The sequence below is a fragment of the Chanodichthys erythropterus genome, chromosome 21 (assembly GCF_024489055.1).
Source record: "Chanodichthys erythropterus isolate Z2021 chromosome 21, ASM2448905v1, whole genome shotgun sequence".
NCBI classification, from domain to species: Eukaryota; Metazoa; Chordata; class Actinopteri; order Cypriniformes; family Xenocyprididae; genus Chanodichthys; species Chanodichthys erythropterus.
Genome location: NC_090241.1, coordinates 13453266 through 13477125, shown reverse-complemented (window position 1 = coordinate 13477125; position 23860 = coordinate 13453266). Strand labels below are relative to the sequence as shown.

Genomic DNA, 23860 nt, shown 5'->3' with positions numbered 1-23860 from the left:
ATGGAAGCTTTCACTGCGTTCACTATGTAAACTACGTAGGACAACAGTTTAAATTGTTAAATAAAGTTGTTATTTTTGTTTTGTTTTTGCACATAAAATGTATTCTCGTCGCTTCATAACATTAAGGTTGAACCACTGTCTGTAGTCACATTGACTATTTTAACAACCTTGTTTTTACAACCTTTATGGACCTCAAAAGGTGCCTAAGTGTGGTTCATAAACCCTCAGATTTCTACAAAAAATATCTTAATTTGTGTTATGAACGAATATGAACGAAGGTCGTCCAGGTTTGCGACGACAACAGGGTGAGTACCTATTGACAGAAATTTCTTTTTTGTGTGAACTAACCCTTTAATATGGGTACATATTAACACACACAAATATTATGGTGACTATTAATGAACTTATTCAGATGGGTTTTTTTACCCTCATCTGCTCAGCAAACTGTTTTTCATCCTCAGAAAGCTCCACAGTGGAACTGACACCAGCTTTAAAATACTGAGACGCAGCAATCATCTTCCCATCCTCAAACTGCAGGTTCTTCACAAGCAACTACACACAAGTACAAACACACTTTATGTATAAATACATGTACACAAACGTATCTAAAACCTCAGGGAAAACATCGAATAAATGGTGTTTAACATACAGTATGTACATCGAGTCACACTATTCACACATAGTGCATTGGTTCACTTTCAAAGTTGTAAAACACTTTTAATAAAACAACATTAAATTACACATTTTATTGGGTAAAATGTGCAAACTCAATAATCAAATTCTATCATGATTTACTTACCCTGATGTCATTCTGTAGACATTTGTGTTAAACAAAAGAAGCAATTTTAAAAATGTCTCTGTGTTTTTTGTCTATACAATGAAAGTCAGTGGGGTCCAATATTGTTTTGGACCTCACTGACTTGCATGGTATTGTCAAAAAAATTGTCATTTTTTATCATAAGGGCTAGAATTCTGCTGAATCCTTGAGTTAAGACGAAAAGAAATGTATAGCTCAGATTTTATTCTCATCTATAAAATATATTCTGTATATATTTTTATATTAACCCCACAAAAATTACTTTTACAAAGTATTCCTAGGCAGCTTGTCCAGTTCACACTAAATTTCAGATCTTCTAGAGACTCTCATGACAAAAACTTACCTAAATTACCTAAAGCATTTTGAATTGGTACATAATTTCTAAGATGTGATCTAATTCATTTTCTGGCTGTGGTGACAATTTTTTATGGTGACATGCTGAAACATTGAGACTTCTGTCTAGCATGTTTACATTGAAAATGCTTCTGATGCTAGGGGCTATATATTAAAAATAACCTATTTGTGAAACTCTGATCAAAGAAGTTGACATCTGACACATGTCACATGTGCACTCTGTTCTGGGGCCCGTTCTTCGTACGTCGCTAACTCAGTTAGCTGGATTTGATTGTTGACGATTTGGCATGATCTTGGATTGTTTGGTTCTTCGAAGCTCATCCTAGACTTGCTGTCATAGCAACAGGTCCGTAAGCTCAAATGTGCTCGGGAGCAGGCTTATTTCATGTAAACAGGATTAGATTGCATTTTTTTATGCGGAGGTGATGTTTAAAGTCTGTCCCAGCCTCTGCTACTTTCCCACAGGAGTACCCTAATGTAAACCAGGTACAATAATAATGATTTAAAAATAAATGTGCAAATAACACTATAATGCCGTGTAGTGTCATAATATAGACACCGACAGTTTTACTCTGTGAGAGATTCATTCGTGAGGGAATAATTACGTAATATTTTTTATTGGAGTTTTACACAATGTACAGATGTCTATGACATACATGCATTTGTGCATTTGAACCACGACATATATTATGGGAGTGGCTTGATGAAGCGCAGGAGATGCAGATAACTTGATCTTGACCCTTAAGAAACTTTAATTAATGCTGTCAAATATGCTTCAAAGGTAAATTAGTTGCTAATTACAACATTGAAATAAAAAATTTTATGTACAAATAATAGAAATTGTGAATATAGCCTAAATAATTGGGTAATCATGTAAAAAAAAAATAGTGCACATTTAATTTCTCTAACATTTATGTCGTTCTTCTGTCATTTATTCGCTTGGCTGTTTCCTTATAAATGTCTAGAAATTCGTCAAGTTTTTCGACAGGTGTCTTTTCTCATTCTATGATGTCATTACGTTGCCGTCTTGACTACAGCCAATCGCTGCTTTGCTGATCAATGTTTCTACTATCGATACATATCCCCTTTTAAGCCAACACATGAACGCGCAATTATCTCAGATAACTCAGTCCAGCGATACTAATCATACACAACAGGTGTGTTCGAAGAACCCAATTAGCCGGATCATGATTAGCACGATGATATCATCTTGGATGTGTCATTTGATCTCGGATGTAATAAGCGACGTACGAAGAACGGGCCCCTGGACTCATTGTTGGACTTGTTGTTGTTCCATTTCCCGCCACCTGTTAGTCACCATGGCAACTGATCACCACTATTATCACACCCAGCTGTTCCTAATCACCCTCCTTGCTATCCCTTGTATATAAGCCCTTTGTTGTCTGGTATCGTTGATGTCATGTTGGTATATGTTCCTGTGGATTCCTGGTTATCCCCTAGTAAAGTCTTATTATGAACTATATCTCCTTGTCGTGCGCTTGGTGTACCAGCATCCGTAACAACACAGAAGCCACAGCATCAACAAGATATATTCTTTTGAATTTGTATATTTTGATAACCATCTCTTCACATGTGCTTGGAGTGTGATGACTGAAGCTTGCACTTAAAAGATACAGTTTACCCAAAAATGAAGAAAAACAAAACAAAAATAAATATTCCAAAAATAAATAACTGATTTCAAAACTGTATGACTTTTTTTCTTGAGTAGAACATGAAAAAATATATTTTGAGAAAAGACTTTTGTTGTTTTTGTCCATTCAATGGAAGGCAAATGTCACCAAAACTTTTTGGCTACCAACATTCTTCAAAATATCTTTTTTTGTGCACAGTTGAAGAAATGCATGAGTAAACGATGACAGAATTTTCATTTTTGCCATATTATGTAAGTTTTTGTCAGTCCTTTCACGATGACATTTTTACAGTTACAGGCAAATTTATATAAAGTTTAGCAAATATAATAGCACAACGTTTCTCAAAGTCCTTACCGTCTTGCCATCATTCCCAAAAAGAACAAGGCCACTTTTGGTAACCAGACCGGGTCGACTTGCTCCAGGGATTTCCAGAGGTTGACCATTGCTGGAAGAATGGTCATTTTCCAACAGTGTTGATCCATAAAATGACACATTCTACCAGAAGAACGAAAATAACACTGTTGCATTTGACTAAGAGTGTCTACATGTTTAGTGTGCTGTTGTGTGTTTAACAGTTAGTTAAAACACTCACTTTGCCGTCAATCTCTGCCCAGGCTCCAGGTACTCTGTCATTCCCTCTAATCCAGTTATGAATGGCTTCTGCTGGCTGGTTCCATTCAATCTATGCAACCAATCATAGACTGTAATTGTTGTACACAACATTTCAACAATAACCATCAAACAAGCTATACATCTATAAATTGGCTGCTGTGCTGTGCCGAAGATACTCCACCTTTGAATTTTCTTTCTTCTGAATACACTCATATGTGGCTCCTTCCTCCGGCTGCTTGATTCTCGGTGCTTTACCCACTGAAATTAGCCTGACTGCCTCCACCTACAGTAAAACAAAAACACACACACACACACACACACACACACAAGAATCCAAAGGTGCCCTCCTATACAACAACTGCATCAGACTACTTTCTGGACTTCAAATCCTATTGTTTCTACATTAATCCAATAACTGATATGCTGTTAACTTTATGGATAGCAAACTATATTTTGCAATATAATGTAGCTGTAAATGTTTCTGCAGTAATCCACACCATGCCTTTGACTCCCTCTGGAAACAGAAAGCGCTTGTAGATGGTGTTTACGTTGTCATTCGGCTCAACATCGCATTCTCTTTGCAAAAGAATTGGTCCTGTGTCCAGTCCATCGTCTGCCCAGAACACAGTAAACCCACCCTTCTTATCACCATGAATCAAAGTCCTTAGAGAAATACATGCAAAATAACAAAGCAGAAATTCTGTTAAACGAACATAATTTACACACACAACAACAAAAAATCTGGCATAATTTACTAATCCTCAAGCTGTTTCTTTTAGTAAAACATAATATATTGCCAAACTCCAAAAGGACAAAAGATAAAATATGATACTTTTAAAAAACAAACATAAAAGTCTAAATATTCTATGGCAGGAATGGACAACTCCGGTCCTGTAGGGCCAGTGTCCTGCAAAGTTTATCTCCATCCCTGATAAAAACTCACTTGCCTATAACTTTCTACTAATCCTAAAGACCTTGATTAGCTGGTTCAGGTGTGTTTGATTAGGGTTGGAGCTAAACTCTGCTGGACATTGGCCCTCCAGGACCGGAGTTGTCCATCCCTGTTCTATGGCCTGGTTACACAGACAGGGCTTAGCCTAAACCAGGGTTAGGCCTTAGTTCAATTAGGGCATTTAAGTAGCTTTTATAACTAGAAAAAACAGTACTGGTGTACATCTTGAGACAAAACACTGGCAATGACATATTTTAGTATATGTCAGTACAAGTTGCTTGCAGTTAAACCAGCTCAAACATGCATTTTAGTCTACGAGCTTAAGCCTTGTCTGTGAAACCAGGGGTTAGAGACTACAAAGTTAACGTTCGAAAGATGTTTTTAGAATTTTCACTCTTTTTTTCCCAGGAATATAGTCCAGAAAAAGTGATGATGATGATACAGTGTACTGGAGAAATGTCAAATAAATTCTTTCAAGAACAAGAATGTATAAAAATAATAGACATTTGCAATTGTAATGCTAGTATTGTTGATGCTAACAGCTACAACATCTAGCAGACAGTAAAGTATAGGGTGACCAAACGTCCTGTTTTCCCAGGACATGTCCTGTTTTCACGTCCTGTCCTGGCCGTCCTGGTTGTTTTTTATAAAGTGATGAAAATGTCCTGGTTTTCATTGTTTTTCATTGGGCAATTAAATTGACCGGTGTTAGGAGATTTTCAGTTTCTGAGATTTTTGGTTTCCGAAGGCGGAGCATACATTATTATAAATGAGTTTCGCAGACATGCGTGATTGCACGTGCAACTGAGAATATTAGTTCACATTGTATCTCAAAACATTAGTGGATTATTCCATAAAGGTAACTATATTCTCAGTGTCGCGGCTGACTTATGCCCAAACTACAGTTGTTTACTACTTCTAGGTAACAGTTTATAATGTTTTCATTATTATGCATGATTTGTGCAGTCGTCTGAATAACAGATACTTTGTGTAACAGCAGAGCAACCTTCAGCTATCGTCTACAATGAGTTCAGCTCGTTGTGCTCTTCCTTTGTACCTTGCGATGTAAAAGCTGACAGGCCTATATACATTTCGTTATAACTTTCATGCTTATTTGTTAAGCAACCAAAACTGCTGGGAAAGATCAGCTCTACAGCAAAATATAAATGGGCAAACAAGGAGGATGAGGAAGAAAAACAGGATGAAGAGGAAAACAAGGATGAAGAAAACTAAAGATTTTTTTTGTTAGTTTTTGTAAGTTTGTGAGAGCTATTTTTGTTAAATTTGGATTGCAGAGGTATTTTTTTAGGTATTTATTTTTCTAATAAAGAAGAGACATTATTTCTTTCATTATTTAATTCATTATTTTTTAAACTTGTCATAATAAAACATGTTGAGTAACTGAGAAGCCTATCTAAATTTGTGTCTTTGGTTATGGATAGCATTTTGTAATATAACAATTTTCTATACTTTAAATGTATTGAAATTATAAGGCATCTTTGAGTAAACTTCGAGCATCATTTGAGTATCTCATTGCTGGGCCAAGTGTCCTGGTTTCAGTAATCAAAATATGGTCACACTAGTAAAGACACACCAATGACCTACTTATGATAACCACCTGCCTCTCATATATCATTTATCTTACTAGCATAATTCTAATTAGAGTCACCACACATATGGACACACTCTCTAATAAAAACATAGAGAGAAAAACACACACATACTGACCAGTTAATGGCAGAGGCACCTCTGTGTCTGGGCAGCAAAGAGGGATGATAAATAATGGAGCCGTGTGTTGGGTGATCTATCACTTCCATAGGGATGAACTGAGAGCAGAAAGGTAGAACATTCAGTTCAGCACCAACTGCCTTGTACTGATCCACTACTTCGGTAATGGCCTTTCCCTTCAGCCTCCAGCGGGGAAACTTGAACACTGGCACGCCATCCTTCTCTGCCTCGGTCGCTGGGGAAAGTTAAAAGATTTAGATTAATTCTGTGTAATTTGTGCAACCATGAAGTTAGATGGCGATAGAGAGGCCAAAGTTCCATAGCCTTGCTTTAATTCATAAATATCTCCAACATGACCTAAAATAACCCTGTCTTGTCATAAAAAGGTCAAATTAAAAACATACCAACCGACACCTATTTGGCATTATGTTAATAATTTTCCCTGATTCCTTAATTCATTGTGTATATTTCACACCAAGAAGAACATTTGGTGCAACAGCATAAGAGTGCTGTTACTGTTTTTTTTTTGTCATCTGAACAAATTCTCATGCCGAAGTTTGTGTTGGGGTGAACAGTCCTTAATAGTCACATGAATTTACATGAAAGAAACTTACCAAGTGGATCCACTTTTCCATCTTTGTCAGGAATGGTGAACACACCAACAATAGTGTGGCCCTCCTTCTTCAATTCTTTATACACTTCCTGTCCAAAGAGACTCTGGCCAATCACAGCAATCTTCATCATAGATATTCACTGATGTCTAAAATAAAAGTAACGCACATTATATGACTACACACTACTATTATAAACTACTATCATTACTTTACATGACAGCATATTAGAATATATTATAAAAAATATTTTGAAGACCTCTTTTACCACCAATTTTTTAACCGTAAACAAATGCACTTCCTATAACTTTTTTTTTTTTAGAGAAACCTCTGCTTTCTGCATTCCACTTCTCTAACTTGTTTACCTCTCTGTCTTAAAGGAACACTCTACTTTTTTTGAAAATAGGCTAATTTTCCAACTCCCCTAGAGTTAAACAGCAGGCACAATGATATTATGCAGCGCCTGTGACCCCCTGCTTGCACAGGGAGCATGCCTTGCAACCATGGAGACATTTGTGAGAGACGCTGCGTAATATCATTGCGCCTGCTGCACCCATGGTACGGCAGCAAAGTTCCTTGATTATTACACCAGAATAAGAGTCTAGTTCCTGGTTGTCCTGCGTCCTTAATAAACAAGCTACAATTAGTCCAAAATGCAGCTGCTAGAGTTCTTACCAGGTCAAGAAAATATGATCATATAACACCAATTTTGTCATCTCTACAATGGTTACCTATTATGTTCCGTATCGATTATAAAGTATTGCTGCTGACGTATAAGGCCCTAAATGGCTTAGCTCTTGTGTACTTAACCGACCTTCTATTGCCCTACAATTCTTCATGCTCTTTAAGATCACAAAACTCTGGACTTCTGGTTGTACCTAGGATATCTAAGTCCACTAAAGGAGGGAGAACTTTTTCACATTGGACTCCTAAACTCTGGAATAGCCTTCCTGATAATGTTCAGGGCTCAGACTCGCTCACCCAGTTTAAATCTAGATTAAAGATGCATCTCTTTAACCAAGCATTCACATAATGCTTCTCATATCAGATCACTTGCACATGACTATCTTTGCTTAATGTTATGAACAGCAGCTACGCTAATTATTAGGGCCCGAGCACCGATGGTGTGAGGACCCTATTGGAATTGCTCAGCCAATTATTCTTCTTCTCCAAAATGAATTGCAATTTTGAAGGCCTAAACATTATCAAAGACTCATGAAACTTTGCACAAGCGTCAGAAGTGGTGAAAATTTACATCTGATATGGGTTTCAGAATTAGGTGTGGCAAAATGGCTCGATAGCGCCACCTACAAAATTTCAATTAAGCGCCCTTCGTGCTACGTTTCACGTACAGTTATGAAATTCGGTAGACAGATGTAACAGCCAAATACCTACAAAAAAGCCCCTGGGTGCAAAGTTTGTAAACCCAACAGGAAGTGAGATATTTTGAATTTTCTCTGCAAAAATTTGGCAGTTTTTGCCATTTCCACATGTTGTACTTTAACGAACTCCTCCTAGAGCTTTAATCAGATCAACATCATATTTAGTCAGTCTAATCTAAAGGCCTTTGAGACGTTAAATTGCGAAGATCTAGAGTTTTCGTTGAAGGGCGTGTCCGTGGTGACCGACAAAGTCTGATGTTTCGCCATGTAAGGTGAATCACTTTTTTGAGGGCCAAAACATACTCGAAAATTCATGAAACTTTGCAGATGCGTCAAAAGTGGTGAAAATTTATGTCTGATATGGGTTTCAGAATTAAGTGTGGCAAAATGGCTCGATAGCGCCACCTACAAAATTTCAATTAAGCGCCCTTCGTGCTACGTTTCACGTACAGTTATGAAATTCGGTAGACAGATGTAACAGCCAAATACCTACAAAAAAGTCTCTTGGAGTGAAATCTGAAAACCAACAGGAAGTGAGATATTTTGAATTTTCTTTGCAAAATTTGTGCAGTTTTTGCCATTTCCAGACGTTGTACTTTAACGAACTCCTCCTAGAGATTTAATCAGATCAACATAATATTTGGTCAGTCTAATCTAAAGGCCTTTGAGACGTTAAATTGCGAAGATCTAGAGTTTTCGCTGAAGGGCGTGTCCGTGGCGGCCTGGCAAAGTTCGATGTTTCGCCATGAAACAGGAAGATGTTGTATCTCGGGCATACAATGTCTGATCTGCCCCAAACTTCACATGTTTTATTAGAGTCCTGACCTGAAGACATTTATATGACAATATTCAGTTACAGTCATAGCGCCACCTGGAGGCAACAGGAAATTACATGTTTTACACTGTGATCAACTCCTCATAGAGATTAAACCAGAAGCACATAATATATGGCCAGTCTTATCTTAAGGCCTTTGAGATGTTAAATATCAAAGATCTTGAGTTTCTGCTGAAGGGCGTGTCCGTGGCGGACTGACAAAGTCTGATGTTTCGCCATGAAAGAGGAAGCTGTTGTAACTCAGGCATACTATGTCTGATCTGCTCCAAACTTCACATGAGTGATAAGAGTCCTGGCCTAAAGACATCTATATGACTATATTCAGTTAGCTATAGCGCCACCAGTTGGCAGCAGGAAATGTGGCACTTTTACATGATTTTGCCATAATTCTCCTGTATTTACTTGCTCACATGCATGTCGCCCACTGTTCGCTGTTTTCCTAAGGCCAACGGGTGGCGGTGAGCCCGGGTGCGAGGGCCCTTTCATCGCTGCTTGCAGCTTTAATTTTCCATTTGCTTTTCTGTTTTATCTCAGGACACCTGTCCCGAGGTGACTAGAGAGTACAGTTTGGATCCAGCCTCTTAAGAAGACCTCTGACCAACACCTTTGAAGAGACGGCACTTGCAAGGACTTCAGATGACGCAACATCTGGATCAACATGCACATTCCCAAATTTCAAAATATCCTAATTTTTGTTAATATGTAATTCATTATTTCCAGGAGCTCATTGCTTCTACCTTAAAATTAAACTGCTAACAGTGATTGTAAATTAAATTGCCTAAATTATTACTTTGTTAGCTAACTGCATGATTATATGTACATTTCTGAAACCACATACATTGGACAGTAACCTCCAATACCAGATTCTCTAAATTGTAATGTTGACATGCATTCTCTGTAAAGCTGCTTTGAAACGATATGTATTCTGAAAAGCACTATACAAATAAATGTGAATTGAATTGAGTTCCTAGCCATATCTGCCTGGAAAATCGCAACTTTTCATTTTCCGTCGGTCTTAGTACACAATGTAACTACAGAAGAGTCAAGTTTTAAATAGGAAAAATATTGAAAATCTTTGGTCATTTTTGAGCGAGATGCTAACGGTCTAATCAGATTCAATGAACTATGCTAATCTATGCTAAAAGTGGTACCACCAGACGCAGAGAACAGCTGAATGGATTCGAAAACGGTTAAACTCAACTGTTTAACTCTAGGAGAGTTGGAAAATGAGCCTATTTTCAAAAAAAGTTGAGTGTTCTTTTAAAGGGTTAGTTCACCCAAAAATAAGAAAGGATAGAAAGCAATGTAAATACGTAATTACAATGTATTTAAAAAAATAAAAAAAACTGCACTGTCAATACAACGTAAACAGTGTAGGAGAATGACAGGGAATAGACAAAATTGTTTTGTTTTGCGCACAAAAAGCATTCTCGTCGCTTCATAACATTACAGTTGAACCACTGTAGTCACACTGACTATTTTAACAATGTCTTTACTACTATAATGGACCTTGAATGTGGTAATTAAGTTGCTTTCTATGGGGGATTAAAAAAACAAAAATATCTTAATTTGTGTTCTGAAGATGAACTAAGGTCATGAGGGTAAGTAATTAATGACAGGAATTACATTTTTAATTGAACTAACCCTTTAATATTAAAACTTGGAATTTAGTACTGCAAATATTGTTGGTTCCCATTTAGTCGGTCACGTTCGACGTACGTCGGACAGACCGACGAATAGGAATCTCGCTAGAGAGGCCAATCTACTTCGAGTGTAACTAAACGAGCCAATGCACATTGGCATGCAATCATATGCATCAGCTGCTTGCCTCGCAGCGCGGGTATATAATGAGCAGCAGGTGCGTTGCATCTTCAGCTTTTCGCTTCGGAGCCAAACCTTCCATGAAGACAGCTACTGGAAGCGAGTGTGGTGAACGAGTCTCTCTTCAAGACGTCTCTTTGTTGCGAGGTGCAGGCGGACAGCGCAGCAGCGGGGCCGATTCTCCTTTTGTTGTTTTTTGCCTTTGGTTTGATTGAGCAAAGCTGTAATCAGCGTGAAGGCCGTTTTCACGGCTGGTGAAACGGTGCCCCTAGAGCGCTATAAAGCTGTTGTTACAGCTGGTAAGAGGAGCGCCTTCAAGGAGAGTGCACACGACAGGCTGCACATTCCCTGTCTGTGCTGCAGCGGCTATTCCCCTGCGTGCTTCAGCACCTAAAAGAGTCAGTCCTTGAAAGAGCTAACACGAGTAGTTCGCGTCTTTATAAAGATGTCGTTCTACTTGTGTGTTTCTGGATGCGGTCGTTACCTGGTGCCTCGGGATGGTCACCAGCGCTGTATCGCGTGCTTGGGCTTAAGGCACGCTGAGGCAGCGTTTGTGGATGAGTCATGTACCCATTGTGGGAAGATGACCATCGCGGAGTTGTGGTCGAGACTCCACTTTCTGCAAAGGGGTGGAGTCCCGGTCCCGACGCCTCGCTCCAATCCTCCTCAGAGGGTTGCTGCGAGCGGCGGGGCTGGTGACTTGAGGATAACGGTGAGCGCGCTTCCTTCGGGGAACCAACCCCCTAGGAACCCTCCCCCCTCGTGCGCTCCGCAGCCAGTAGAGCTGCCCGCGGAACGTGGTGGACCACCCCAGAGGTGTGTACCATCCGTTTCCTTCGGAGCTCCCCCAGACGACCGGATGTCGATCGCTGCATCGGAGGGTGAGCCTGATACTTCTGGGGAGGATGAGTCGGCGCAGTTGCCTCCTTCGGGGGTGACAACTGTGCCCGACACGGACCCGGAAATGATGGCTATGCTTTCCCGGGCCGCCAACAGGGTCGAGCTCGTGTGGAATCCTCCACCGTGTCCCGAACCCTCGAGGTTGGATGACTGGTATCTCGGGTTGGCCAGGGCTGGTTCTCAGCCCCCCACCCCAGTGCCCTTCTTCCCGGAGGTGCATGAAGAGCTCACGGGCACGTGGACGGCACCTTTTACTGCCCGAAACCGTGTCGGTGGGTCCTCCTCCCTCACCACCCTTGATGGCGGGGCAGCGAAGGGTTACACGCGCATACCCCCTGTGGAACGGGCCGTTGCTATGCAACTGTGCCCTAACTCCACCTGGCGGGGGGAGCCGTCTCTCCCTTCCCGGGCCTGTAAGTACTCGTCGGATCTTACCGGCAAGGCTTATCAGGCCTGTGGGGAAGCTGCCTCTGCCTTACACGCTATGGCGTTGTTGCAGGTCCATCAGGCCAAGGCACTGAGGGACCTGCACGAGGGTGGTCATGATCCACAAGTTCTCCAGGAACTTCGTGCTTCGAGCGACGAAGGTTACGGCGCGGTCAGTGGGTCGTGCGATGTCCACTATGGTGGTCCAGGAACGCCATCTCTGGCTGTGTCTTGCGGACATGAGGGATACCGACAAGGTCAGGTTTCTTAATTCCCCCGTGTCCCAGACCGGCCTTTTCGGCGACGCGGTCGAGAACTTTGCCCAACAGTTCTCGGCTGTTCAAAGGCAGTCTGAGGCCATCAGTCACATCCTGCCGAGGCGGTCAGCTGCTGCACCTCCACCGCCGGCGGCACCTCAGACTACCCGTCGCCGAGGGCGCCCCCTGCAGCCGCCCCCGCTCCCGCGCCCCAGCAGCAGCAGCCTCCATCCAAGCGGCGCCGTGGAGCCGGTCGCGGCCGGGGTGCCCAGCCCGTCCAGCCACCCCCCAAGAAGAAGGGTGGCAAGGCCAAGTCCAAGCGGCCCTAGGACGGGCGACCCGGAGATGGAGGGGACTGCTCTTCAGGAGGTGGTGACTGCACCGCTCCTTCCCCCGGAGGAGGGCTGGGTGGAGAATCTTTTGTTGTTTCCTTTTGTTCCGCCGCTGGCTCAACGACCAGTGGTACCCAAATTTTCAATAAAAGAGCAGTTTCCTTTATCTCCGGGTCCGATGAGGGCTCGGAGAGCAGTGGGAGGGCTAGAACCTCACCACTCTCATCCACCTCTTCTGTCGCCAGCGGACAGCAGCGAGCAGCAGGTAAGCAAATCCTCGACTGCTCCCTCTGTCCACCCGTGGAAGCAGGTAAGTGTTGCACAGCACACTTTGACCCAGCTTCGGGCCGCCTCACACAGAGAGCCTCCCGGGCCGCGTCCCTGCGTTCCACCTCGCTGCCCCGCGGCGGGTACGCCGGTGGTCCCCTTGGTGCCGCTGGTGCGGTCTCTGGGAGCCTGGCTAGCGCTCCCCAGTCCGTCTCGCTGGCTCCTCCGGACCATCAGGCTCGGCTATGCGATTCAGTTCGCCCGGCGTCCCCCCAAGTTCAGGGGCGTCCTCTTCACTTCAGTGAAAGATGTCGATGCCCCTGTTCTGCGTGCGGAGATCGCAGTCCTACTGGCGAAGGACGCGATAGAGCCGGTCCCTCCAGCCGATTTGAGGTCAGGGTTCTACAGCCCCTACTTCATTGTACCCAAGAAAAGCGGTGGGTTACGACCGATCTTGGACCTGCGAGTTTTGAATCGGAGCCTTCACAAGCTACCGTTCAAAATGCTTACGCAGAAACGCATTTTCGAGTGCATCCGTCCCCAAGATTGGTTTGCAGCGATCGACCTGAAGGATGCGTACTTTCATGTTTCGATTCTTCCGCGACACAGGCCATTCCTGAGATTCGCGTTCGAAGGTCGAGCATATCAGTACAGAGTCTTACCCTTCGGGCTGGCCCTGTCTCCCCGCGTCTTCACGAAAGTCGTGGAGGGAGCCCTTGTTCCCATGAGAGAACAGGGTGTTCGCATTCTCAACTACCTGGACGACTGGCTCATTCTAGCACAGTCTCGGGATCAGTTGTGCGAACACAGGGACTTAGTGCTCAGGCACCTCAGCCAGTTGGGGCTTCAGGTCAACTGGGAGAAGAGCAAACTCGCCCCAGTGCAGAGGATCTCTTTTCTCGGTATGGAGTTGGATTCGGTCGAACGGGTAGCACGCCTCACAGAGGAACGTGCTCGGTCGGTGTTGAACTGCCTGAATACGTTCAATGGCAGGACAGCGGTCCCACTGAAGTTTTTTCAGAGGCTCCTGGGGCATATGGCGGCTGCAGCGGCTGTAACACCGCTCGGTCTGCTTCATATGACACCGCTTCAGCACTGGCTTCACGGCCGAGTCCCGAGATGGGCGTGGCAACGCGGCACGTTCCGGGTGCCAATCACTCAGGAGTGCCGCCGTACCTTCAGCCCGTGGTCGGACCCCTTGTTTCTTCAGGCAGGAGTCCCTCTAGAACAGGTGTCCCGGCATGCTGTGGTCTTCACAGATGCTTCTACCACCGGCTGGGGTGCCACGTACAACGGGCATGCAGTCTCAGGGGTTTGGACGGGACCCCATCTGCATTGGCACATCAATTGCCTCGAGTTGCTGGCAGTACGCCTTGCGCTGAGCAGCCTCAAAGGCCTGCTTCGCGACAAGCATGTACTGGTCCGTACGGACAACACTGCGACCGTTGCGTACATCAACCGTCAAGGTGGTCTACGCTCCCGTCGCATGTCGCAACTCGCCCGCCATCTCCTCCTGTGGAGTCGGAAGCATCTGAGGTCGCTTCGCGCCATTCATGTCCCCGGTGTGCTCAACCGTGTGGCCGACGAGCTATCACGAGCTGCACTGCCCGGAGAGTGGCGACTCCACCCCCAGGTGGTTCAGCTGATCTGGAGAGAGTTCGGAGAGGCTCAGGTAGACCTGTTTGCCTCAACAGAAACCTCCCACTGCCAGTTGTTTTACTCTCTGACCGAGGGAACACTCGGGACAGATGCACTGGCTCACAGCTGGCCCCGGGGCCTGCGCAAATATGCGTTTCCCCCAGTGAGCCTACTTGCACAGACCCTGTGCAAAGTCAGGGAGGACGAGGAGCAGGTCTTGTTAGTTCCCAGAACTCTCACTCCTCGCGACAGCCCCTCCCTGGCCCATCCCTCTGAGGAAGGACCTCCTCTCTCAGAGACGGGGCACTCTTTGGCACCCGCGTCCAGACCTCTGGAAACTCCATGTCTGGTCCCTGGACGGGACGCGGAGGTTCTAGGTGACTTACCCCCTGAGGTACTTAACACCATCACTTCGGCACGTGCACTGTCTACGAGACGTGCTTACGCCTCGAAGTGGAACCTGTTCGTCGAGTGGTGTTCTTCTCGTCGAGAAGACCCCCGAAGATGCTCGATCGGAGTCGTGCTTTCCTTCTTGCAGCAAGGGTTGGAGCGTAGGCTGTCCCCCTCCACCCTCAAAGTCCATACTGCTGCCATATCCGCTTACCACGACCACATAGATGGCAAATCTGTTGGTCAGCACGACCTGGTCATCAGGTTCCTTAGGGGGCGAGACGGTTAAATCCTCCTCGTCCCCCCTCCATACCCTCTTGGGACCTTACTCTGGTGCTCAGAGCACTCCAGATTGCTCCCTTTGAGCCTTTGCTGTCAGCAGACTTAAAGATTCTCTCTATGAAGACTTTGCTGCTGGTGGCATTGGCCTCCATCAAGAGGGTAGGGGACCTGCAGTCATTTTCGGTCGACGAATCGTGCCTGGAGTTCGGGCCGGGTGACAGCCACGTGGTACTGAGACCCCGGCCTGGCTACGTGCCCAAGGTTCCTACCACTCCCTTCAGGGACCAGGTAGTGAGCCTGCAAGCGCTGCCCTCGGAGGAGGCAGACCCAGCCCTGGCTTTGCTCTGTCCAGTTCGTGCCTTGCGACTGTACTTAGACAGAACTCGAAGCTTCAGGACCTCAGACCAGCTCTTTGTCTGTTACGGAGGCCAGCAGAAGGGAAAGGCTGTCTCCAAGCAGAGGATGGCCCACTGGATAGTGGATGCCATCGCCCTGGCTTACCAAGCTCAGGGCGTGCCCTGCCCGCTCAGGTTGCATGCCCACTCCACGAGAGGTGTGGCATCCTCCTGGGCGCTGGCTCGTGGCGCCTCGCTAACAGACATTTGTAGAGCTGCGGGCTGGGCGACACCTAACACGTTCGCTAGATACTATAGCCTTCGTGTCGAGCCGGTCTCCTCCCGTGTTCTCGCCTCAGGTCAGAGGCACGGAGAGGCCCCGGCTTAGTGTCGGCTTGCTGCGCTACATGCGCATTCTATTCTCCAGAGAGTCCCTACGGGCAGACCCTGTTGAGTCCTCCGGTTACCCTTCGGCAGCCGACGTGGCGGAGCGTCTGGCGCCAGGCCTATACTCCGTTGTATCCTTGAGAACCGGATTTAGGCTGGGTTCCATATGTGTGACCCTACGGGGATCCCATATGGCTTTTTCCGCGGCTGCTCCTAAACAAAGCCCGTGTCTTTCCCTCTGGGAGAACCCATCTCTCACCGAGTGGAGTCACCCCAGTTCTTCCATATGTTGTACAACCTACAAGGTTAGTCCATATGTACTTATCCATATAACTCCTTCGGGGAAGGATATGGCTTCCGCAGCGTTCCTTATCGCATGTAAGGCTACGCTTTCCCAGCGTTATCCAATTGTCGCACTGAGTGGGTTTTGGGAACAACAGTGATCGACCCTCTCTGCGTGAGCCTGGTCCCACCGTCCTTAGGCAAGGGGGTTCAGGTGGCTCACGACAGAGCGCTGGAAGAGGGCAGCTCCTGTGGCGCTTTGGTAGGGATTCCTATTCGTCGGTCTGTCCAACGTACGTCGAACGTGACCGACTGAATGGGAACGTCTCGGTTACATAGGTAACCCTCGTTCCCTGAAGGAGGGAATTGAGACGTACGTCCCGTCGCCACAGGCGTTGTCCTGCTGATGCTGCCGCCTGCTGGGTTCGGCTCCTCAGCGAAAACCTGAAGATGCAACGCACCTGCTGCTCATTATATACCCGCGCTGCGAGGCAAGCAGCTGATGCATATGATTGCATGCCAATGTGCATTGGCTCGTTTAGTTACACTCAAAGTAAATTGGCCTCTCTAGCGAGATTCCTATTCGTCGGTCTGTCCGACGTACGTCTCCGTTCCCTGCTTCAGGGAACGAGGGTTACCTATGTAACCGAGACGTTCTTATGATGAATTGCTTGTGTTATGATGAATTGCTTGTCACTTTGGAATGACTAAATGTAAATGTTTGAGTGCTTCACAAGCCTATACTTCTTATGCAAGACCACATTCAAGGCAAAGTCAGGTAGTCCGGCCTACCACTGACAGAACCTTCCAAAACTGTTGCTTAGTCAATCAGTGTTTGTGTTGGTAATAATGAGCAAGGTGTGAACAGGAAATTCACTTAGCAAACCCTATGATTGTGCCTTTGGGCACTTAACTTCACCAAGGCACAAAAGTAAAGATGGACTAGGCACATATATAGGCCAATGTGAGTGTATCAAGCTAGTTAACAGAACTGTCACCTGCCCTTTTGGTCCAGTGCTTACGTACGTACACTACAACGATCTTACAGTGATTATGTACATCTGTTTCACTGATTATGTGCATCTGTTTTTATGCCTTGCAAATGTAAATATTTTGTTTTACACTGTATGCCATTATTTTCCAGTAAAGATGTTTATGATGTTACCAGCTTTCACAAAAATACATTATATACTACTGTGGGAAGCAGGGTGGGGCACAGAGGTTTGGGAACAGAGCAAGGTGGCGGGGGTGAGCATCACCTGTGCGCCACACCGGTCTCAAATCCCACAGAGGAGCTCCAGAAGCATAAAAGGAGGAGTGACGACAGTGAAGGACGAGAGGACCAGACCATGTTTTTTTGTTTTGTTTTAGTTTATGTGGCAGTCGTCTGTGAGGGGCTGCCACCTTACTTTCATTTTGTTGTTGTGTTTATTTTGTGACTAAAATTGTGTTAAAAGTCCTTCTTCCCTTATCAATGAACTTTGTTACAACTATATAATGTATTTTTTTGAAAGCTAGTATAAGCTATATATTATATAGCACTAAAATGTCCAGCTATTACACTACATAGAAATGTGAAATTTTACTAGTATCTAAAATGTTGGTATTGTAACAGCCTTATTTCCAGCAAACAAATGAGTGTGATAAGATTTTGGTCATATCACCCACTTTTTGGAGTGGTCCTTGTTTGCCGGAGTGTTTGCCACTGATAAGACTGGGAGACTTTGGTCTACAGAGGCTTGGGCTGGTATCTGTAAAATTTAAACAGAGTACACAAGCTTTCTTTTCAAATTGTCTGTTTTGGTCATGTACCCCACACGTGCTTGGATCTGAATGGTCGCTGTTTTCAGCTATATATTATTATTATGCTATTGGAGTACTGCAGCCCAAAGAACAAATTTAACTTAAAGTTGTGAAATTTGGCACACTTGTAGAGGATAGTCTTCACATTCCTTAATGGCAAATATGGGGTCTCTACCTCAAACCCTCTAGTTCCACCAACAGCTCAACATTTCACTTATGTCTCTTCTTGTAACTTTTAATCCTTAAAAAAAATGTAATTCTTCCTTATTTCCTTGGAGGTAGTCAATGCTATCAATTTCCACCTGACAAGATTTTCCACTATTTTGAATTTTCAAAACCCTCCTAGAGTGATCATCAGATCTTTACCAAATTTAAATTAACACATATTTTAGGCAAAAAGGTTATCAAAAGCTTTTCGATAAACCAAACCAATATTGTATAATGAATCAACAAATTTGATGAAGGGGATACCAGCAGCAGCGCAATGAAACACGTTGAAAATGGCCGTGTCCATCATACATTATACCAAACACAATTAAAATCACTATGAGTGGGGGACTTCCGGTCTGGCGTTCATCATGTAAGGTCGCAAGTTCGGGAGCTCTGCAAATAAATCTATAATTACTTTATATACTTGATACACCGCAATTTTAAACATCTCTAGCACTTACTAAACTATATAGCTAGACATTTTTTGCCTTTCGTGATAAAGTCGACCAAAGCTCAAAGACAGAAAAAGGCAGATTCAGCGAGCTCCAACGGATCTACTTCAGAGCTAGTTAAGGACGATGCTAGCACAATTGATGGTGCAGCAATTATGTCAGCAATTAAGTCATTGGAAACCGGAATACATCAAAAGTTTGACTTACATGCTGCTGAATTCCGAAGAGAAATATCATCTCTGCGTGAGGAAATGCAAAACTCGCTAGTATCGGTGACTTCGGATGTGAGAGCGCACGAGGAGAGACTGACCAGCCTTGAAAGTGCAACTTCAGAAGTTCAGAATGGACGACAAGCTTGCAGGCACTTGAGCCAACGGTAGCATCCTTGCAGAAGGAAATCGCTACTCTTCGTGCCAAATGTACGGATCTGGAATGTCGCTCCTGACGCAGCAACCTGTGCCTCTTGGGAATTCCCGAGGGCATGGAAGGCCCACAGCCTACAAAATTTGTGGCGGAGACGTTGAAAGACATTTTTGGTCTCGACGAACCGCCGTTCCTTGCCCGCGCCCACCGCACACTGGCGGCGAAACCGGCTGAGGGTCAGAGACCGCGTGCGTTCGTGATCTGTTTTCACCGATTCAACGTTAAAGAAGCTATTCTGCAGAAAGCCATCCAAGCTAAGCAGCTTAAATTCAAGGGCAAGGATGTCCACATTTTTCCGGACTTTCCTGCCGAGATCGCCAAAAAACGAGCTGCATACTACGATGTGAAACGGGTGCTGAGGTCACATCCTGATGTAAGATACGGACTGCGGGGCTTAACCGGCTTTCGGATTACCTACCAAGACATTGAACATAAATTTGATACGCCAGCTGAAGCGATGAGCTTTGTTAAACAACACATAATGTCTTCCTGAAAGGTATGACATTTGAACTGTGAACTGCCTCAACTGTTAACTTCTATAGTTTTGGCTGCCCATTTGAGTTAACTTGGATGCTGTCTGATAGTTTGTTGCCGTTTTCTTCTTTAACAGTATGATCATTTGTTATTGTTATAGTCACCTGTCTGATCTAACTATAGACTGTAGATCTAACATTTTTTGTTATTGTCAACGACTTTTTCGGAAATCTTATTGAACCATGCATAACTGTAAACGTTTTGTACAGTCTATATCAAAGTGCTCTGAAATTCTGCCCTTTTTCGGCTAACATATAATACAGGCTATATTTTTTTCTGTAACTTCTTGATTTGAGTATATTATTTACAGAGTCACTATCGAGTTCTGTTTAAAAGTGACTTGTTTGTGCTGTTGGGTGTTAACCCAGTGTAGCGTACACTCCTTCGATGGAAGTGTTAGCTCGTTTCGTAAGTGTGGAGTGGTCAAGAGGGTAAGTGATGGGGTGGGATGGGAGGGAGGGGTTGTTACTTTGATGCGGTGTTTGTTTCCAGGTTTAGTTATATATCCTTCAGGGTGTCGTCGTTTTTTTTTGTTTTTGTTTTTCTTCCTTTATTCTTTTTTTCTCTCTTTTCTATTTTGTTTTGTTATTTTCCTCCACCTTCTTTTCTTCCAGAAGATTGTCCCATTTGTTGAATATTTATTCTTATGAGTAGTTTGACAAACAGTGATGGGGCCCCTCCTTTGAGATGCATTAGTTGGAACTGTAAGGCTGTTAATAATCCAGTTAAGCGTAATCGAGTGTTGAACCATTTGAAGAGTTTAAAGGCAGATTTCGCCTTCTTACAGGAAACGCATCTTCGCTCCACTGACCACTTTAGATTAAAAAAGGGCTGGGTCGGACAAGTTTTTCATTCTATTTTTCATTCTAAATCTAGAGGCTGCGCAATCTTAGTGCATAAATCTGTTCCATTTGTTGCTTCTGACACTATTGTGGATCATAAAGGGAGATACATTATTGTAACGGGAACGCTATTCTCAGCCCCCCTTACTCTTGCAAATGTTTATGCTCCTAATTATGATGACCCATCATTTATCTCCTCTTTTTTCACTTGTATCCCCAATATTCACTCACACCCACTCATATTGGGTGGAGATTTTAATTGCGTGATGTCTCCCCATCTTGATAGATCTTCCAAAAAGATTATTGCACTATCAAAATGCGCTTCAGTCATTCATACACTTATGCAAAAATATGGTCTATGCGATGCATTTAGATATTTGAAACCCTCAGAACGGAAATACTCTTTCTTCTCCCATGTACATCAGACATACTCTCGAATTGACTATTTCTTTTTGGATCATAAACTTCTTCCATACTTACATGACTGTTCTTATAAAGGCATTGTAATCTCTGATCATGCACCAGTTGTGCTCGAACTTCAGATTCCACAACAACCACCCAAATACTGTCAGTGGCATTTTAATCCATCTTTGCTTAGTGACCAAGATTTTATTAACTTGATTTCTTCTAGCATTTCTAGCTTTATGGAAATTAATTCAACACGAGGCATGTCATATTCTACTATTTGGGAAACCCTGAAGTGCTACTTACGTGGTCTAATAATTTCTTATTCTTCTTATAAAAATCGAAAGAGGAAAAGACACCTTGAAAAATTGTCTGATTTTATTGCAAATATTGACACCCAATATGCTTCCGACCCCTCTCCTAAACTTTATGAAGACCGTCAACTGCTACAAACTGAATATGATATACTATCAACGGAAGAGGCAGAAAAAATGATTATACGCGCACAGCACCAGGTCTATGAGCAAAGTGATAAGATGGGGAGATTACTTGCTCACCAAATTCGTCAAGCTGAGGCATCCCGCATGATACCTCAGATTAGGTTACAAACAGGAACCATTACGGTCAACCATAAAGAAATAAATTCCCAATTTAAGCAGTTTTATACTGATTTATACACTTCAGAATCGTCATCGGACACATCCCAATTGGAAACTTTCTTATATGATGTTGAGTTTCCTACCATTAGCGAAATGTCACGCGAAGCGCTAGAGAGGGGCATTCAAATTGAAGATATTGGGGAATCCATTGCCTCTCTAAAATCTGGCAAGGCCCCGGGGCCAGATGGCTTTTCGGCTGAATTTTACAAGGCTTTTTCTAATTCTCTCTGTCCAATTCTGCTCTTAGTATTTTCAGAGAGTCTCCAGAATCATTCTTTACCATTAAGCATGTATCAGGCAATTAGTTCTTTAATTTTAAAGAAGGATAAGAATCCACTAGAATGTGGTTCATACCGACCCATATCACTGTTGAACTGTGATTATAAGATTTTAGCCAAACTGCTGTCTACCCGTTTGGAGAGCTCTATGTGCCAAATAATTTTGCCCGATCAAACTGGTTTCATTCGTGATAGATATTCATTTATTAACATTAGGCGCCTTTTTAATATTCTGTACTCTCCACATTCTAACAGTCCCGAGGTGGTACTCTCAGTTGACGCCGAAAAAGCGTTTGACCGTGTTGAATGGATTTATTTATTTAGAGTTTTAGAAAAATTTGGATTTGGCCCTATATTTATTTCTTGGATTAAAATTTTATATGCTGCTCCTAAAGCCTCTGTACGCACTAATAATGTTACATCAGACTGTTTCAATTTACAGAGGGGCACAAGACAGGGTTGTCCCCTCTCGCCACTTTTATTTGCTGTTGCTATTGAGCCTCTTCCTATTGCCCTACGGTCAAGCCCTCAGGTCTGTGGTATTGTTCGTGCAGGTATTGTACAAAAGGTTTCCCTTTATGCGGATGATCTTCTTTTATTTCTATCCAACCCTCTTACCTCAATTCCTCATACTCTCTCTATTCTAGAATCTTTTAGTAACTTCTCAGGATATAAGTTAAATTTTTCTAAAAGTGAGCTGTTCCCATTGAATGATGTGTCTCTTCAGACTTCAGACTTCATACTCAGACTTTCCTTTCAAAGTTGTTAGAAATCGTTTTAAATACCTGGGAGTCCTGGTCACACGCAAGCATTCAGATTTGTTTAAAGCCAATTTTAGCCCTCTCCACAATTATGTCAAATCTCTGTTCCTGTCCTGGAATTGTCTTCCCCTCTCTCTCATAAGAAGGGTTAATGCCATTAAGATGAGTGTTCTCCCTAAATTTTTGTATTTATTCCAGTGCCTTCCGATTTTTATTCCTAAATCCTTCTTCATGATGCTGCAGCGTAATATCTTGTCTTTTATATGGAACAATAAGTCTAGACGGATTAGTCAAAATCATCTTATGAAACCAAAATGCTTGGGGGGCCTGGCTTTGCCTAATTTTCAAACATATTACTGGTCAGCTAACATAAGAAATATGCTATTTTGGGTTCAACATGACTTGCATTTTCAGAAATTTCAGTGGGTACAACTGGAAGCTTTCTCTTGCTGCCCAGCAACTTTAACATCAATTTTGGGTACATCCATCCCCTCCAAACATACTACTGTAGTCAAAAATCCTGTTGTTAAACATTCATTTAGAATTTGGTCTCAGTTCCGACTATCATTAGGCCTTAAAGATCCTAGTCTTACTGTTCCTATTCTCTGCAATATATCTTTTCCACCTTCCTTACTGGATGGGGCCTTTAATATTTGGAGAGACCATGGTTTAATTACAATTGGTCAGTTATATATAAACAACACTTTTGCTTCCTTTACCCAACTTCAAGAGAAATTTAATTTACCCTCTTCTCACTTATTTAGATATTTTCAGATACGTAGCTTTATTCATAAGCAGTTCCCTAGCTTCCCCTTGCGCATGTCTCAAAATATTCTTGAAGACATATTAGAGCAATACAAATCCACAAAAGGGGCAATCTCTAAGATTTATAAGATAATTAACACAAAACAGTCCCCTTCAACAGGTCCATTGAGGAAGCTCTGGGGAGAGGAACTAAACCTAGTATTTGAGGATCATGTTTGGAGCTTGATTCTTGACCGAATACATTCCTCATCAATTAATGCTAGGCACACACTGATCCAATTTAAGGTAGTGCATAGAACTCATTGGTCCAGAACTAAACTTAATAAAATATTCCCTAATCTTGATCCAATATGCCTTCGATGTTCAAGTGAACCAGCCACCCTACTGCACTCCTTTTGGTCATGCCCTAAACTTTTTGACTTCTGGGAGAGAGTGTTTAGGTGTTTTTCAGTGGTTCTATCTTTACAA

The 23860-nt window shown here is 43.4% G+C and overlaps 1 protein-coding gene across 2 annotated transcripts in view; it reads right to left on the bottom strand.

The window, feature by feature from the left end:
- Positions 1 to 23860, bottom strand: part of aldh1l1 (aldehyde dehydrogenase 1 family, member L1) — a 35857-nt gene that overhangs the window by 9211 nt on the left and 2786 nt on the right. For both annotated transcript variants that reach the window (XM_067372747.1, XM_067372748.1), the window contains 7 exons: positions 6730 to 6875; positions 6116 to 6350; positions 3933 to 4098; positions 3617 to 3718; positions 3416 to 3505; positions 3178 to 3318; positions 427 to 552 (listed from right to left, as the gene is read on the bottom strand). In XM_067372747.1, coding sequence (XP_067228848.1) covers positions 427 to 552; positions 3178 to 3318; positions 3416 to 3505; positions 3617 to 3718; positions 3933 to 4098; positions 6116 to 6350; positions 6730 to 6859 — 990 coding nt within the window. In that variant the 5' untranslated portion in view covers positions 6860 to 6875. Of the gene's footprint in view, positions 1 to 426; positions 553 to 3177; positions 3319 to 3415; positions 3506 to 3616; positions 3719 to 3932; positions 4099 to 6115; positions 6351 to 6729; positions 6876 to 23860 lie in introns of those variants that run through there.